This window comes from Momordica charantia, assembly GCF_013281855.1.
Source record: "Momordica charantia cultivar OHB3-1 chromosome 10 unlocalized genomic scaffold, Mcharantia_2.0 BLBB01000010.1, whole genome shotgun sequence".
NCBI classification, from domain to species: Eukaryota; Viridiplantae; Streptophyta; class Magnoliopsida; order Cucurbitales; family Cucurbitaceae; genus Momordica; species Momordica charantia.
In genome coordinates this window covers 20,695,105-20,715,070 of record NW_028275158.1, presented here as the reverse complement: position 1 = coordinate 20,715,070, position 19,966 = coordinate 20,695,105, and the positions used below count along the sequence as shown (strand labels likewise).

The window sequence follows — 19,966 nt, the reverse complement described above, 5'->3', positions numbered from 1 at the left end:
ACTTGGTAACAATGTTATTGACAATCTTGTCATATGAACATTTAAGTAATTGTGCTAATGGAAAAAAACTCATAAAAAAAATTCAATAGCATAGTAATTGAAAAAGTTTTTTAGACTAAATAAACCTGACGTATAAATACTAATTTGGTTTCTATATTTTCATTTTGGTTTTCATGGTTTTTATTTACTTTTTAAAATTTATGCTAAATTTTGAAAACTTAAACTATAGTTTTCAAAAAAGTTATTTTTATAAGTTAAAAATTCAAATATATATTTTGAGAAAGAAAAAAAAAAGAGATACCAACAAATAGTGGAAAATCAAATATAATTTTCAAAAACGTAAAATTGAAAATGAAATTCTCATGAAGCGGAGTCTTAATTATTGCTCATTTTTGGTTCTTTGTTTATAAGCTTGCATTTATCCTTTACTGAAATGAAATGGATTAAAAATATTAAATTTTATATTATTAGACTAAAAAACATTATATTATTCTTGCATTCTTAGTCTAAGAAAATATTAGGTACCCAATTTTTAAATTGTGGGATTTTCTAGAACAACATAATTATTTGTCACCATCCTCAAACTTAAAAATAACCACAAAAAAATCTCCATCTCCTTAAAAAAAGAAAAAAAAAAATCTCCTATCCTAATCCACAATATGTCATTAAATAAATTTGATACACTTATTTTCTCTTGGTACTTTCCTTTTGTATTTTCTTTAGAAGGCTGGATTACAAAAATGCCCCTTTTGTTTAAAAATATACCCCTACAGCAGATGTTTGCTCTTTGTTAAAAAAATACCCCTAAATGTAATTGTCCCATCATTCCATAATACTATGTAATGTCAGCTTTCGATTTAAATTATTAGCGGAATATTTATAAAAGGTCAAAGATAGTATTAAAACTTTTTAGAGATATTTTTGTTATTTAGCCTTTTGAAAAAATAGTTTAGATAAAATATCCACTAATAAAACGTGTCCAATATTTTATTTTTGTCGGTCTGTATCTAACTCGACTGGATAAAACATTTGATAGGAGGGGAATGAAAAAAAATTAAAAAGATTTGCATAAAAAATGAGAGAAAAATAGGATTTAAAATGATTGGTTTTGTTGAATTATTAGTAGGAAAAAGGTCCTAGTGTATGCTGACAAAGCCAACCTAACCATTCCAAATTTGCTTATCCATTTGGACACCAACCATTCTTGTCTTTTGGGAGTGGAATATGCCTTTGGATTTCCACTCTCTACCCTTGTTTTTCCCATTTCTTTGGTTTGTTTTTTAATTCAATGAAATTTTACATGTTATCTATTGAGTTCTCCAACTTTAAGAATTTTCGATTGCAATGTTTACCGTTAATATCGTTAGCTAAATGATGAAATGACACGTATGTTGACAAATATTTGGCTAATTTGACACGAGTGACAGATAAATTATAAAAAAATCGTAGATAGCTATACAAAATAACTCATGTATTGCGAAACTCTAAAATCATCGAAATAAGAAGCTCCAAATGTTGCAATCGTGAAATCATACACAACCTAAATGATGAAGATGAGGATCTAACGGATTAGGCAGGAGCGAGAAATTGTTATTAATTAGGGACAGTTACAAATATGGCAAAAAAAACTCAAGGAAATAACAAATTTAGCATCTACACTTTAGATTTTCAAATATAGCAAAATTTTTAGAAAAAATTGAGGTTCAATAATAAAATGTCAAATTTACTCTCGTAGCACTGATATAAGACTAATATATATATTTGATATATACTTGACATACCTCTAATTTACTATAGATATACAACTGACATATTACTTATATAACTATGATATGATTATATTATTTACTATTTATTGATTTACCACGGATATACGTGTGATATATAATTGATATGTCTTTGATATACTACTGATATAATACTGATATACAATTGATTTACTTATGATATAATTACGATATCTACCCATGTAACTTCTAATATGGTTTACCACTGATATACGTATGATATAACTATGATTTCTACTTATATAAGTTCTTATATGATTATATAATTTACCATTGATTTACCATGGCTAATATAACACTTATATATCTGTGATATATATTTGATATGTCTTTAATTTACCACTAATGTAATTGTGATATCTACTAATATAATTTTTTATATGATTATATGATTTATCACTAATATAATATTGATGCATCTGTGATATATACTTAATATATTTTTAATTTACCATTGATATAACCATGATATCTACTTATATAACTATGTTATCCATGTGTTGATATAAATCTAATATATCCATTAATTTTTTTCCAAACGAAAACAATGGTGTAAACAAAAAAGATCGAATCTAAAATTATTACATAAAAGATTGATATGGACCACGAAAGTCCAAAAAAAAAGGTTAAAAGTCTGATATACTTTATAAACTTAATCAACGGATATCTCTTATATTTAGTATCTAATTAATATTAATATAGATTAGATAGTGGATATAGCAATTAAAATTATTGATAATATTAGTATATCAATCAACAAATTGCAATGATAAACTACAATTTAAACAACTGATATACCACTGAAAATTTAACATTTGATATACCTTATATTTACTATATCAGTTACAAATATATTTAGTATACCACTGATATACATCAAATGTACATTAGAGATACATCGGATGTATATCAGATAAGATACACATACGTATATGAGTTACAAATATATATTTAATATACCATAGATTAGAGATACATCATATGTATATTAGATGTATAATACGTACATCTGATATATATCAGAAGTGCATCGGATGTACATCAGATATAGATCGGAAATATATCAGAGATATATCGGAAATATATCAAAAATATATCGGACGTATATCATATATACATCCGTCAAGAGTATATCAGATATATATCTCATTGGGCGTATATAAGATATTATAAGGGAAAAACTGAAATAATAAAAATTCCGAAAATAAAAATTCAAATATTTTACCATACTTACAAAATACGAAAGAGGTTGACATTTTCGTAAATATGTATAAAAATTTAGCTACCTAATACAATTTCTCTATTAATTATTTAAACTTAAAAAAGTTCTAATGATGTCTCTATAACTTTGAATTTTTGCTTACATCATTAACTGCTTATGTGATGACTTGCCATACTCTGTTTTTTAGTACAAAAAATATGGGGATTAGTAATTAAACCTTCGACTTAGAGGAGTAAGATACCTAAATCATCCAGCTATGCTCATGTTGGCTACCTCTCATACTTATTAAACAAATGTTAGCCGGTTAGAGAAACGACAATAGATAATGGGTACCTAGACAGAATCGAGTAGTATTGTCTATGAAAAAGGGAATAGAGTATTTCTTACATGTTATTTTATATCATCCACATACCCGATCTATTTATTTCTACCGTCTTACCACAACAGTACTGGAAATATATAAATTTTAGTCTCCAATGTTTAGATATATTTTCAATTTAGTCCGTTACATTTTTCAATTATATCTTTTTCTGTGGTGAATGTTAAAATTGGCACACTATCATATACTCAACAAATAATATTTATCTAAACAAGTACGTTGTACTATTATTTTTTTCCTTTTTTTTAGTTCAACAAATGTATGAGCAGTAGATTGAATCAACAACTTTAAAAAATGTATTAACTACTTAATCCACTTGAACTAGGCTCATATTGACAAATGTATTATGCCACAATCTAACAATAGCAAACTCCATAAAAGTATAATTCAAAATCCAACTAAGAAATAAAATTCATAATTTAAACGAGTAATATTTAGGAGTTTACTAATTAGTAGGTATTAATATTCATGGGATTCCATCTCAAAATCAATTAACAATGAGAGGAGTAGTGCATGACTATTATAAATCATTGTTAGATCCTTTTTCTTTTCAATATAAAATCCTTGACAGCAGTTATTTCCAACTTAGTACCATTAAAGAACTGATAACTAAAAGAGATTTTTCAATTACAAAAAAGGTAGGTGTAGATATCCAATTTCGACAAGTAGGAAGATACCGACCGACCGATAAACATTAAATATTATTCAATTTAACCTATGTTTAGAATTAAAATACTTCCACCACTATGAGAATAGCTTAATTTAATTTGTCAACCAAAAGATTTGAAGTTCGAACGGTGGTGAAAATAATAATAATAGTAGAACACTTGCCAAGATAATTGGGCATTTTTCTCCCATTTTCTGTGATTCTGTTGTCCGATTGGCCTCTCGTGTTGTGTCAGATATTTTAATGGCATTGTTTTCGTGTAAAAAATTAGTTTGATGATTTTTTTTTATAGAGATCCATGAATCCCAATTTGCCAGAAGGATTTCCAATTCCTGAGTCGATTTTCCACTGTCGTTTTCCAAAGCCCTCAAAAAACCAAAACCACACATTATTATGAAAATATGAATCATCCCATTGCCATTGCCATTGCAAATCTGTCGCTTCCATGGCGTTGTCTCTTTGTACAAATATGGGGGCCACGCCCAAACAAAGCTTGTTTCCTTCCCTCCTCAATCTTCTCCATTTTCGTCTTCATTTCTCCATTTCCATCACTCCCCCCTTCCCCTTCCCCTTCACCGTGTAATGTGCGAAATTTCCCCATCTCTTGTTCACTCCGAAATTCGATCATTTCTAAGGGGTTTTCTTTACATTATCTTCACTCCCACCTCTCCCATGGAGTTTTGCTTATGACCCATCTTCCAATTTTGAAGATCTTTGGAGTTTCTGTGGGTGTTCTTTGAGGTTCGCCATTGATGGAGATGTCGTTGCTTGAATCCAAATCCCTGTTTCTTTACCAGAAATGTCACTCTTCGCCGTTTTTGAGCTTCAGGCACCAAGTTGAGAGGTTTTCTAGATTCTGTTCTTGCAGGGGTACTCTCTCTCTCTCTCTCTATGTTCTTTCTCGAATGACCAAAATTGTTCAAAAGATGAGGGGAAAGTTTGAATGTTTGGTATGTTTAGATTATATGGAGCCAACATTTTTTTTCCATTTCTTACTAGAAATTTGGCAGATGTTTTGCACACCATACATTTCTTTCTTCCTTGTACTTTTGGAGAGATTAATGTTGTGTATTTGAGATGTTCTGGACTTTGCATCTGTTGGGTATCTGAGATTAATGATGAAATTTTTGTTCAGGGAGATTTTCCAAGGCTTCTTATTTGAGTAAGCCAAACAAGGCGGCATATTGTAATGGAGCTGTGAGTTCAATTGGGCAAAAAAAACTAGCACCAGAAGCTTTTACACATCAGATAAATGGAACAAATGGCTTGAGTTCTAAGCTATTTTCAAACGACAGTAGATTATTAGAAGCTGTTGATGATGAGTATGATGGAATTGTGATTGATCCAGACCGATTGCCCACAAATCCGATCGTCTTTTCGTCCAATCTTCGTTTCTCTATGTCCCATTGGAAAAAGAAGGTAAAACTTCTTCATATCATGTCAGATGTTTATATTTCTACTAAAGATTGATTTGATATCCTCACTTGAGACGTGTATGACGCTCGTCTCGAATTACTTACTTTTTTCGTTAGATGTAAATGCTCAATATGAGCTTGAGAACGTGTAGATTTTCGGTTAAATTATAAGTTTAGTTCCTGTACTTCAGAATGGAATCTAATAGGTTGGGTATTATGACCCTTTGTTTTCTTCAGAGTTCTCAAATCAGAATCAGATGTCACCAAGTTTTCAAACCATTTGAAATATTGAGAATCAAATATCATGCAGAAACCTTCAAGTTTCAAATATCTTAATTGCATAAGACAATCTATTCTTTCATTATAAACTACAGAGCCCACATAATCAGATGTTTTCACACCTTAATTTTCATGTTGAATTCAATCCAGTTTCATATTTCAGGTACCATAAAGGCATAAACTACTTCATATTCAGTGAGAATAGTATACTGAGAATCTCTTCTGCTGCAGGGAAAGAAGGGAGTTTGGCTTAAGTTGCCAGTAGAACAATCAGAGCTAGTTCCAATCGCCGTAAAGGTAACGTCCTTATCGGATTCCAGTCGTAGCTGTCTTTGTTTCGGTGTAATAGAAACCGATTCCCTCGAAGCGAGGATGAGGATGCTCCTCTAAGACTAGTTATTTGGGTCACAGGCAGGATTTCAGTACCATCATGCACAGCCAGAGTACTTGATGTTAACTTATTGGATACCCGACGGACCATGTATGCTTCCTTCAAATGCCTCGCACCACGTCGGGGTTGGAGGATTCGTCATTAACGATAGAAACGAGGTATATTCTTTGTCGAGCTTTCTTACAAGTGAAAACATTAAAATCCTCTTGCCTTTGCTTCAAGTTTGACAATTTGATTTCATCAAACCTTGGATGTTTTTCTACAAGGTGTTCGCTTTCAAAGAGCTTGTGCATTCATTATAGCCAATCTCCAATGTTGACATATAATATTAGATTCAAACAATAAGCTTAATCTAAACTAAAGTTATCTGATCATTGACAACAGGTCTTGGTAGTGCAAGAAAAATATTGTTCTCCAACATTTGCTAATTTTTGGAAAATACCTACTGGTTTCATTGTCGAGGTACTCGATCGGCTTTAAGTTCGGTTTGTCGCCATGGTTGTATGAGTTAAATTTGGAGTTTTTCTTGGGTATAACTCTTTTGAATTTTTTTGTGTTCATCAGAAGGAAGAGATCTTTACAGGAGTTTCTAGAGAAGTGAAGGAAGAAACTGGTGTAAGAATTTGCTGTTAAACCTTTGCTTTTTAAGGTTCATTTATTTAAGTTTTTTTTTTTTTTTCCTTTCTACTATAAGCTTTTTCTAACATTTGTATACTAAGATTTTTGAAAGGCAGAGGGAACCTTCCCGTTAGCCAAAAGATTTACGAGAGAGATCTCCAAAACCCAAAAAATATTACCTTGGAGCTAGTGCGGGTGCCCCTGGATATAGCGGAGAACTCTGACTTCCGGTTATAAAAAAACAATCCTAGAAAATATCTTAAGAGAGAATACTAATTCGGAAGTCAAAAAATAACTTCATTGAAAGTTTCTCGTGTAGTGAAAAAGTATCTTTAAAACTTCGTTTGTTTCTTTCTAGCCAAACGACCCACATAAGGGCCCTCATGGGTGTCCTATGAAAGGAAAAGTCCCAATCAAAGACGCTTTCCTTTGCCCAAAAATATTGCCCCACGAGAAATTAGATTACATCATTCTGTACTCTACTATAACTATCATGTTGTTCTTGCAATGAATGCTAATCCAAACAAAGAGTCTAAATTTATTAGTCTTCCATCTCCCAATAAGCTTAGCAGTTCCTCTTAGAGGCTCCTGAGATCAGCTGTGATCAAGTTTGTGGTCTCTTCTGATGGATTCTCTTTGCTCTGTTTTGCAGATTGAGACCGAGTTTGTTGAAGTAATAGCATTCAGGTAAAAAGAATTTATTTTCTCCACCTATAAATATGTGAAGTACAAAAATTTGGAGAGCTCGGGAATCACTGGGTTTCCCGCGCTATTTGATCTTGTCGAATGTTGACCTAGTATAAGCTACTATCAAAACAACAATGTTTTTTTATCAAGAATATATGAGGTAGGGATTTGAACATTCTGTCGTTTGGTCGATGATATATGTCTCAATCAGTTGAATTATATTCAGATTGACGTAAAAACAGCAATGTATTGCAGTAACTTCTTAAAATTGGATCACTGAGATCTAATACTGTCTTCCCTTTTCCAGGCACGCTCACAATGTGGCATACGAGAAGTCTGATTTGTTCTTTGTATGCATGCTTAGACCATTGTCGACCCAGATTATCGTCGATGATCTCGAAATCCAAGCAGCAAAGGTAGTAATTTTCTTAACTCACAGAATATACTGTCATTTCTTAGAAGAAAAGCTCAATCTTTTCTCTGGTAATACAGTGGATGCCTTTAGCTGAATTTGTGGAGCAACCCCTTGTACAAGAAGATGTGATGTTTAAGAAGATTATCGACATCTGCATCGCCCGACTAGATAAATACTACTGCGGGTTAAACGTTCACCAGCTCGTCTCGAAATTCGACGGTAAACTGTCGTCTCTTTATTACAACATCATCGACGGCGAAGATCTCAACTGTACTGGGAACTGAATTGAAGCACTGCTCATTCATTGCCAATGGCATGTGTTTTCCTTTCATGCATTTATGTTAATATGTAGCTGATAATAGAATATGTAATTATAGAACTCTTTTGTAGAATATGAATAACATGAGGTTCTAGCACAAAATGTTCTTCTTTGTACATGTCTAGATATAAATACACAACAAAATGTTGTTTTTACACGAATCCAGTCAAAATGGATTTGTCTCGACAAAAACTAGAGTGTTCATTGGTTAAGAAATGTTTCGTACCCAACTCAATTGTCTCGGGTTATGATATTATCCAACCCAGTTGATCCGTAGTTGGACGTGGATCAAATAACTAAATTAAGTAATATTTGGTTAGTTGGACATAAACATAACTCAATGATTATTACCATTTTCATCTCGGTATTGTTGAAATCAAAAAACAAGAAATAAAAAAAAGATTGGGATTGATTTGTTTCTTGAAGGGCTTATTTTAAAATTTTATGAAAAATAACAATTTGAACTAATTATTTTGGTCTAAACCTTACTTTCCAACTTTATATTTTCATTTCCAAACTTTCCATTTAAAAAAAAAAAAAAACCTATTTTAGTCCTTTTTATTAGTTATTCATTAATAGTTTAATAGAAAATTGATCCCATTTTGAAATTCAACGTCTAATCTACTGCATTTAGCTTTTAAGAACGGCAATTAAGACATATTTGATAACGATCTCGTTTTTAGTCCTACACCTTTTTAAAATTATACTTACTAGCTTTCTCACCATTTATTTGATATATTTTTACTTAAAAAAAATTGATCTTTTAGCAAATTTAAAAAAACAAAATAAAATTACTTGTTTTGTAAAAAAAATCGCTTAAACTAAAAAAAAAATGTTTCGAATAAATAGATATAGTACAATTTATAAGCTTAATCTTAAAAAGGAAATAACCAAAAGTAAAATTATTATCAAACAGAACGGATAGAGTTAACTTCTGTTAAAAAAAATTAACGATAATGACTAAAAAAAGTATGTTCATAAATGATTTTATCCATTAATAACATTTTGGTTGGTTTAATTCATTTATTATTTGGTTCCATTTAATTTGAATATAAAACTATAATCAATCCCAACTCAACCAATCATTTAGAAATGTTTGATCCAATTCTCAAGTCTAATTTTTTCAAAATAAATAAATACCAAAAGTTTTTCGGTGGTATATAATAAATTATTAAATTATAAAAACTATCAAGTAGATCTCTAAGGGCCCACTTAATAAGGGCTCTTTTGGTAACATTTTCGTTTTTTCTTTTCTCTTTTAAATAAAGAAAAATATAATTGCATGATAATATTTTATGTTGGAACAAATTAAAAATTGGAATAAGAAACAAGAAACTTGTTTTTGTTGTTTCCAAAATTTATATACAATTTTGAGAATGTTTATAAAAAACTATATAACAAGAAACATAATTAGTTATCAAATGCTTAAATTTCTTAATAAAATTGGAAATAATAAATGAGAACGTACCCCAAGAGCTTCTTTGGTAACGTTCCTGTTTTTTGTTTCGGTTTCTTTATTTTTAATGAAAAAAATGTGTTGCATGATTTCAACCTCCAAGAGAAACTTGTTTTGATTGTTCCCAAAATTTCTATAAAAGGAGAAACAAGAAACCAAGTTAGTTGTTGTTTCTGGTTTCCAATTTTACTAAGAAACATAAGCATTTGACAACTATTTATATTTATTGTTTCTTATATTTTGTGAAATATTCTCAAAATTGTATAGAAATTTTGAACAATAAAAACAAGTTCTTGTTTCTTGTTTTCGTTTCCAATTTGTTCTAAAATATAAATAAAAATTATGTTTTATCATTCTTGAATTAGTCCATAGGTGTTGAAGGTCATGCAAATCTATTTTTCTTTATTAAAAATGAGGAAACATAAACAAGAAACGAGAATGTTACCAAACGGACCATAAAGCCCCAAATTTGTATTTTATAGGTCATACCATTTGTTCAGTTCAAAGACTTAGATACAAAATTAAAAGTTCATAGACTTATTAGACACTCTTCAAAGTTCGAGAACCTAATAGACACAACCCTTGATAGTTTAGAGACCAAACTTGTAAATTAACCATTTTTTTATTATGAGATCGACCTTGGACCTAGATCTTGATTTCTGTAACTTGTGTTTATTTCGTAAACTAATAATTTGTAAAACTCAATATGCAACATAAAAATATAAATGAACAAAATACAAGGAAGTCTCGTACGGCAACTATTGACTTTTCCCAGAGCTATGAAACTTAAGTGTGGGCGTTTGTTGTCAAAACAGAATGATATTATATTTTTATTATTCTATTTTCGTTATCAAAATCTCACATTCTACCGTAGAAGACACAAATTCATGTATTAAGCAGCGTAGCCTCTGTTCCTTAATCTCGAGCTACACAAGCTTAACTCGTGAGTCAAATATGTCTTGATTCAAAATTTGGAAAAGTTTTGTAATGGAAGACAAACATAGGTTGACTCAGTTTCCATCATAGCCAAAGTCAATGAAGAAAGAAATACTAGGCTGCCAAAAAAACTTCCTAAGAGATCTAATTTAATATTAGACCATAAAAAAAGGGGCATGTGCTAAAAGCCTAAAACTAAAAATAAAATAAAATTGTTTTCTTCTTTATTATTATTATTTTTTAAATACGCACCAGTGGTGTTAAAGAAAAATAATAATAAATAATATGTCGGCTTTTCTAAAATGAATTTTATTTTTTTAATATGGAAAATATGTTGGGATAGTGAATTTTTTTAATTGTTTTTACTTTGGTTGGTCTCCGCCTTCTCACTATCCGATACAATGTTTAAATATTATTTCGGTGTTTGTATTTTTTTATTTAGTTCATTTTTGTCCTTCTACTTTCAAAACAAACTCATCTATTTTAAAAAGTGATCAATTTGATCCATATTTACAAAATTTTAACACACAAATTTTATATAGAATAAAAACCCTTTAATATAAATTACGACTACATTTCAAAAAATTTAGTGAGTGAAGCGTCAAGTTAAAATTATGATAAAAATGAAAATAAATCAATTAAAATGGTAATTTTTAAGAGTAGGGCGACAAAATGTACATTTTGAAAGTATATATAGACTAAAAAAAAAATTAAAGTACATGGATCACAAAATAAAGTGGAGAAACTAAAATGTTGAAAGTATATTAATCAAAATATAATGAGTAAATAAATCTAATTTTAAAAATGAGAAACTAAAAAAAAAATAATAACTAATACAATAATATGGTGTATCTTTTGAGTTTTGACCAATTGTGGAAAAAATGCTTTGCTTTGTAGCTAATTTCTTGTCCCTTTGTAGGTCCCAAAACCAAATGTCACGCATTAATTATACACCATTGCCAATGAATTAAACGAGTCTTACAAGAAGACTTACTTTTCTTTAAAAAAAAAAAAAAGAAAAAAAATCTTTAAGACATAAAACTTAAATCTATTAAGTCCCAAATTGAGAAGCCTAGATTTGTATAATTATGCTAAGATTACAAAAGAATTAACTTAGGTTTAGTTTCTAGACTTTGATTCGTTAATTTACGATCCAAGGTAAGTTACAAGTTTAGTAATTTATTCTACAAATTGTTGTAATCATATCTAATAGATCTTTGAACTTTAAAATATGTCTGTCTAGTATGTCCCTTCGATTAAAAGTTTATAGACCCGTTAAACATTTCATAAAATTTATGGACCTATTAACACCATCTCGTGAGTTTAAACCAAACTTGTAATTTAACCATAGTTTTCTAAATTTAATTATTACCATTCAAACATTTCCAAAAAAAATCTTACAATTAAAAAAAAAAAAGAAGAAATTTAAACCCATAACTTTTAACTAATTATTAATACTTTGACTAGTTGAATTGCACCTTATACTAAGGGTACATAAGAGGTCGAAAAATCGACTAGACCAATCGAACGAACGTCGTTTGGCAGTCAGTTTGGGAAAGTAAAGAGAACAGTTGGTCGATGTGACCTAAAAACAGACCCGACTGATCGATAGTAAACCCCTACCCTATACAACTAAGATACTCAGAATTATAGACTTAACAAGTAAGTTATATATTTCCTAAAAGGGTAATTTTCATCAACTTCTCTCTCAAAAGAGATAAAAAAAGGCAAACCCAATAAACCTATATAGCTGCCTGAATCTTACTTGCCTTCATAAACTAAACTAAAACTCATTCTCTTCAGAATCTTACTTTAAAAAAGTTATAAAAAAATATCATTGCTAGGACTTTAAACTATACAACCTTTACCTAAAAGTATGCTTTATCCCTAATATTTAGGTTTTTTTTTTTTATTTAGTCCCTATTTTTTAAAAAAGTTTCTAGTCCTCCCTACAATTTAACATTTTTCAATTATATAATTTTTTTTAGGTAAATAATTGGTTGATAATAAGCTTACATGGCATAATACTTACTAAGTTAGGAGGAATTAACTATTGTAAGATAAAGAGAGATAAAAAATTATGCCCATTTCTTAAATTTAAAAGAGGAATTAGAAATCTTACTCTCGTAAACTGCCTAATCTCTACTAACTCATCAAGTATCACGTCACACACAAATTCATCATAAACCAATTTTAAAAACTCACCAACGAAATTGAAAATATCAAAACATAAGAAATCAAATAAAAAATTTTTAAAATGACCCATGTTTTAGGTGCTTACCAGATACCAATTAATTAGCCGTCCCTCTTTGATCCTATTAAATTTTTTACCAGTAGGGAAGAAAAATGTAAAAAATATATATATTTTTCTCTCTATTTTTTAAAGCTATCAAATTATTGATAGTCAGTACAAAGATAGATGTTGATCGGGTACTATTCTTTTAAAATAACTGAAAAAACACCCAAACTAAGACATCAAAAAGATGTATTTAGCCTATAAACTTAACCAATAAGTTAAGAAAATTCCCAATTTACTTCTCCCTCCGAAAATGACTAAAGAGCCCCTCAATCTTTATATATATATATATATATATATATAGCTTCCCAAATATGAATCTTACTTGTCTCAAGAAATTAACTAAATGGAAATCTCAGTCTTTTCCTTCTTCTTCCTCCTCCTCTTCTCTTCCACCTCCATTAAAGCTGAACCAAGCTGCAGCCATAGCCATAGCCATGGCTGTACAAAGCTCCACTTCCCTTTCAAACTAAACCTCTCTTGCTCAGAAAACACCACAACAATCCACTTCAAAAGCCATGAATCATCTCTACCTCTGGCAGTGAAATCCATTTCCTACGACCAAAAAAGGCTGGATCTTGCAGACCCCCACGGCTGCGTCCACGGCGTCTTCCTCGATCTCGACCTCGCTCCAACCCCGTTCCGCTACTTCTATGCCCTCAAAGACTACATCTACGTCAACTGCACGGTGAAACTGCCGCCGCCTTCGACGCCGGTGCCGTGCCTGAGCAAGCAAGGGGATCATGGCTACTATGTGTATGTTGTGAGGGCGGCGCCGCTGGTGGCAGCGCCTAGGCGCTGCAGGGAAGTCAAGAGAGTGGGGATCCCATTTGAGTACAGTCCTTATCTTGATGATGGGTCCTTTGGACTTTCCTTGAGTTGGGGTTTTGATGAAAAGCAGAGGAAAACAGAGTGCAAAACAGGGTGTTTCTTGAAAGCTACAAATCTTCAAGGTCAATTTCTTTCTTCCTTTGCTACTCTACCCTCACAATGAAAGAAAAAAAAGGGAAAAAAGAAAAGAAAAGAATCTTTTTTCTTTATGTTCATTGAATACTTATGATCTTGCTATTCAATCTACTTTGATCAATCTTATGGGGTTCAAAGAGTTTAAAAAGCTGTACAATAAATCTTTACCGATTCGTTTGATAACGTTTTTTTTTGGCTTTCCTCTCTTTCAATAAAGAAAAATTGTATTTGGTATCTCTTTCTTATTTTTTATTCTTTCTTTGTTATTGAAAATGGAAAGAAGAACATGTTTATATTAACTATTTCTTGTTTTTTTGAAATTTTAAGTTAGAAAAAAAAAGTTAATGTTTTATGATTAATTTTTCAAATTAAATATTTTGAATTTTTATGTTATTATTTATCATGAATTTGATAAGTAAAAATGATGAAATAACCTTTTTGTCTATGTTTGGGAAGAAATTGAAAACAATTTCAACGAATAAAAAAAGATTGGGTTGTTTCTAAAATTTTACAAAACTTTGACAATGGTTTCTTAAAAACGTTTATGTTCATGTTTACCAAAAATTGAAAATAAAAAAACAAAAAATAAAAAATTGTAACATTACCAAACGTACCTTTTAACTTTTTATCCAAATAGGATTTCAAACTTAAAAAGTGTTATTAAACATTATTTCAGTTAAAAAGATCAATTATTTGATGTATAATTGAAAGTTAAAAAGAATATTCTTCTTAAATAGTTCAATAATTGCAGGGCTGATAGGCTTTAAATAGTTCAATAATTGCAGGCTGTGAGTCAGCCTATCGACCTTAGAAATAGTAATAAGTTTTTTAAGAATTAAAAAGTATCTAATCACTATATATATATTAATCACTATCGATCTCAACTTTGCTACCTAATCACTATATATATAAAAATCATTTTTGCCTAATCACATCTATATTAATCATTTTTTTAAAACCCTTCAATAAAATAAACAGACAAAAATAATCCATTAGAATCATGAATGATTTCATATAGATTGTAACATAAATCTTCATTAGCCACCAAATTATTATTTAAGAATCTTTATGATAAATTAACTGTTGCAATCATATAAACTATAGTGCTTTGGAAATTACTATTTTTATTTGATTTTTTCCATATTATGTCATAGATAAGAATTGACTTTGAATATTCAAAGTCTTATGTTGGAAAAGTATATATGCAAGACTGAATACTTTATGTTCTAGTTGTTAATTATCAAGTCTTTTAGAAGTTGGTCAAATGTTGAGTGATTTTTAAATATTAAATTGAAATTTTTAGGAGAATTATATAAAATATAGTTTTAAATACTATTTTTGATCTCTTTATTTTTTATACTTTCAAAACGTCCATTTTGGTCACTAATTTAATCTCATTTTTGCAAAAATTTTAACACAAGTTTTTTCCGCTTTAATACAAATATATGACTATATTTAGTGGGTGCAGTGTCCTGCCAAAATTACGGTGGAAAGAAATGAAATGACCACCCAAAAAAGATTACTTCTTACAAGTTTAGTCTTTTTTAACGACTTTTAAAAAATTCTATTAAATACAAAATTAAATGTCGAATGAGTTAAGGAATATCATATGCAAAATTGAACGTTTTGAGACAGTTTTAGACAATTTTAAAGTTCAAGAATCTATTAGACACAAAATTAAAAGTCCCGATAGTTATTAGACAGAACTTTTAAAGTTTAGGGACCAAACTTGTAATTTAATCATTTACGACGCTATGAAAAAGAAAGCAATAATTTTTATTTTGTTTTGCTATCTTTGTGCAGTGGTTAGCATTTGCTTGGTTGCAGCTATGGTGGCCATAGCAATGGTGATGGGGAAGATATCTCACTCAAAAAAGCAAAATTATCCAAAGGAAGAAGATGACAAGAATTCATATGAAGCCCTAAAAAATGGTTCAGATGATCCTATAAACCACCAATTAGTTTGAGCCAATTTTGAATTGTATATTTTTGGTTTTGTTTTTAATATTAGTTTTCTCAAGTTTTACACAAATTGTGATGAAAATTTGAAGTTTTCTTGTTAATATAAAAGTAAATGAAAAAATGTAGTTGATTAATTTTTCTTCTCTCGGTACTATGGCCATAGTAATTTGGGCATTTCCATTTTTTTTTTTTCAAAATATAAATAAGGTATAATTTTTTCATTCTTGACTTGTAGGAGGCATAATAAATATTTTAAAATAAATATATGATAGAAAATTTGAATATTTAATTTTTTCATACAAAAATTTGTTTTTTCAAATTTAAAATTTTAAAGAACCAAAAATAAGAAATAGTTACTTATGTTTCGATTTCTTTTTTTTCAATAAAAAAATCAACAATAAACAATTACCAAATATAGTTCTATTTCTATTTATTAAACTGACAAGAAATGAAAACGTTATCGAATGTGTGTTTCATTAGAACTAATTTCATTTCTATTTGTAACCTTTCATGTTCAATTTACTATACTTTTTAATTAAAACAAATTGATATGATTTTTTTCAAAAATAAAACATTGAAATTATTTCATAACTTTTTAAATTTATGATCGGTAAACAATAAGTTTTCATGAAAATTTTTTAAAAGGAAAACCATAATTCATTACAAAAAAAATAACAATAAATTAATTTTGAGTAATTAAAATAATTATTTATGTAAACAGAATACCTTTAATATGTAAAATCCACACATCTATGAAACCTAAGCTAATTTTAGATAAGCCTAAGCTAAATTAATATAATTGACATCCAAAGAGAATTAAACAAAAAATATAAATTTATATCAGACAACATCATCTTTATTTATTTATTTTTTTAAGAAAATATTAGTCAACATCTTAACCACCTTACAACTTTTGATTAACATAACTTTAGTATTCTTGGATTAATTTAAGACGTATTTTCATTGAAGTTATCTATTATAAAACTATAGAGAATATTTTAAAATATACAAATTCTTTCAATCTGATTCTAAAATTTTTTTTTAATAAAAGAGAAATATTATTAAAACATAATTAGAAATTAGAAGATTTTGACTTCTTAGTTCTTACATATAAATTCCTGGTTCTTTTAAGTTAAATTTAGCTTTAACCTTAGGTAGCAAAAATAATTTATGTATTTCAAAAAATGTTATCAGCTTTTCAAAATTTCAAATATAGCAAAATATTTAAATTTTTATTTTCAAAATTTTTATTATTCCGATTTTACCCTTATGACATTCATCTAATATATATCTGTATCTGATATATATCCAATGTATATCTAATATACATTCGATGTACCTCTGATATACTTCCGATATACATTCGATATACCCATGATATACATTATTAGATGTATGTATTATACCTCTAATATATATATATATATATACCTCAAATGTATGGTATACTAAAATATATTTGCAACTGATATACTAAATATAAGGTATACCAGTTGCTTAAATTCTAGTTTATCATTGCAAGTTTTTGGTTGAAATAGTGGATATAATAGTATTATATCAACACACATGTATCATAGATATATTAATAGATATTATGGTTATATCAGAGTTATACCAATAGTAAATTAGAAGCATATTAAGTATATATCAAATATATATTAGTGTTATATTAGTGGTAAATCATATATAAGAAGTTATATCAGTGGTATATCATTTGTATATCAATAGTAAATTAAAGACATACCAAGTATATATCATAGATATATAAATGTTGTATCGACGTGGTAAATCAATAGTTATCATACGTATATCAATGGTAAGTCATATTAGAAGTTCAGTAGATATCATAGTTATATCATAAGTAAATCAATTGTATATCATTATTATATCAGTGGTATATCATAGACATATATCGCTAGTAAGATATATTGTAGGTATTTTTTGTTGAAAAAAATACTTTTATTTGAAAAAACTAAATGTGATTGTTATTTTACTTATTTTACTAAATATTTTTTGTCATATTTGCAACTGTCCTTTTTAATTTCGTCACATCAAATAAACTTCGATATATTTTGCATTCCAATATATCCTCCTAGTTTTCAATTTCAGATTTGAACAATATTGAAAATCCTAGTTTTTTTTTTCTTACTATTAAACCCCTTCGAAACCCCCTCCATACCCATATATCTTTTCTAACATAGCCCTCCCGGATATATTTATTCACGGAAGTATATAGGTAGGCGACGTAAAAAAAATATGGGAAGGTAAAAATCGTAATACTTAATTGAAGTTTACGATGAAAATTTGAACCGTGAATATTTTAATACTTATTCAAATCTTGCCTAAAAAAAATTCTTAGAATGATCTAAGCATAGTACAATATTAAAATTTAGAATTAAACGTTTCTACAAAATTGCAATTTCAAGTTCCTCCATTTGAGTTAAGGTAACTGAAAATGATAGTTTGAGTTTCTATATAATGGGCGAAGATATCTTTCAAAGTTTCTTCTGTGTCCAAGGAAGATAAAATTTAAAAAAAAAAACGTAAATACTAATATGGTTCGTAGAATTTTGGCTTTTGGTTCATTTTAGTTCTTGTATTTTTAAAATATTTATTTTGGTTCATGTATTTTTACAAAATGATTATTTTAGTCTCTATTTTTAAAATTTTAATACAAATTCTATCCGTCACAGAAACCTAATAATATAGTCATTGGTACATTTCAAAAAATATGAATTATAGTGTTAGTGTTGAAATTGTGATTGAATAAAATTAGATTAAAAATTAAATTAAATGATCAAAATAGTTACTAACGTTTTGGAAATACAAATACTAAAATGAACTAAAAATACATGGATAAAAATAGTATTTAACTCGAAAAAAAATTAGATACATGTTAGAAATCTACTTTCAAAAGTAATTAATTAAGAAATACAATTCTCGACGTGAGCATATTATGATTTCATATTATGAGTATTTTCCTCAAAAATAATAAATTTGGTATTCGGTTCCTTAATGTCATGAAATTGTGATAAATTTTGAAATTGAATAGCGTACAAAAAACTAACAGCAGAAAGGAAAATAAAGTCAATGATTCCCACTCATTAAATAAAATATCTACCAGCAAATATAAAATATATATATATATATATATTTTAAAAAATATCATCGAGGAAAAATACATGTGGTGAGAAATTAACGAGACACGGTGAAAAATGTGCAAAGAGGTAGTTGTAGGCGGAGAAAATACACCTTACGAGCAGGGGCCGTTCGTTTTGGACATCTAGATTATCTTGTTTGGATTACGATAATCGTAAGTTTAAAATATTTTTCTTTCTCTCAGCCGTCTCATATTTATTTGTCACTCAATTTTTCTTCCTTTTTCTGTATGTTTCCATCTTTTTCACGTTTTTTCGATTGTGTTTTCTGTTAAAAATTTTTAATATTTTATTTTATGAATTCATGGGAAGGAAGTTCCTTTCAATTGGAAGATCAATATCTTCTGTATTTTCATCATTGTTTTCCATATTTTGTTATATTTTTTTTCCTTTTTTTTATCAAGAATTTAAGAAGATTCTGTGTTTTCAAAAATTTTGAAAAAGTTGTTGGACTGATTTATTTCCAACACAATGAATCCCAACGAAATTTTGTATTTTAATATTTTTCTTTAAAAAATCTTATATTAATATGAATTAATTTATCGTACAAAATAACATATAAGAAAATACTAAATTAATAAAAACAAATCTAATACATCCAAATATTCCCGAATATCCTTATAAGTTTTCTTACAAAACAAACGTGTCTATATTGAATTCCGGACATCTCAAATTCCGAGCATCTGAAGATGTTGGGCGTCTACATTCCCAAAAAACAAACGGCTCCGAATAAATGTGGGTAGAGACAAATTAACAATAAAAAATGCAGCTAACCTGAACATAGTTTAGCGGGTTAAAACATCTATGTCCGATCAAGGTCGCGAGTACGAATCCTCCCACCCCATATATTGTACTAAAAAAATAGAAAATACAAATGAGTCAATTTGAAAATAACTCAATTAAGTTGTGGGAGATTCAAATCTCTATTGTAGTCTAGTGAAACATATGTCATTACTACGTAAATAAATGGTTCATGGTTCACCGAATTCTTATGTAGCTATTTTTTTTCTTAA

At 28.7% G+C, this 19,966-nt stretch overlaps 2 protein-coding genes across 2 annotated transcripts; both read left to right on the top strand.

Annotated features, from left to right (window-relative positions):
- Nucleotides 1-4,545: 4,545 nt before the first annotated feature.
- On the top strand, nt 4,546-8,336 carry LOC111024958 (nudix hydrolase 8). Its single transcript, XM_022302787.2, is given in 10 exon segments — nt 4,546-4,925; nt 5,191-5,474; nt 5,981-6,046; nt 6,161-6,298; nt 6,525-6,602; nt 6,705-6,755; nt 7,411-7,445; nt 7,753-7,861; nt 7,938-8,121; nt 8,124-8,336. Coding segments are annotated over 10 exon segments (1,089 nt in total). The 5' UTR covers nt 4,546-4,807; the 3' UTR covers nt 8,150-8,336.
- A 4,660-nt stretch (nt 8,337-12,996) lies between these two features.
- LOC111024954 (uncharacterized) lies at nt 12,997-15,929 on the top strand. The gene is made up of 2 exons (XM_022302778.2): nt 12,997-13,820; nt 15,637-15,929. The coding sequence occupies exons 1-2, from the start codon at nt 13,214-13,216 to the stop codon at nt 15,798-15,800; spliced, it is 771 nt and encodes a 256-aa protein (XP_022158470.1). The 5' UTR covers nt 12,997-13,213; the 3' UTR covers nt 15,801-15,929.
- The last annotated feature ends 4,037 nt before the right edge of the window (nt 15,930-19,966 follow it).

Coding starts and splice junctions, on each gene's coding strand:
- LOC111024954 (XM_022302778.2), top strand. CDS start 13,214: ATGGAAATCTCAGTCTTTTCCTTCTTCTTCCTCCTCCTCTTCTCTTCC. Junction 13,821..15,636: donor GAAAGCTACAAATCTTCAAG/GTCAATTTCTTT, acceptor ATCTTTGTGCAG/TGGTTAGCATTTGCTTGGTT.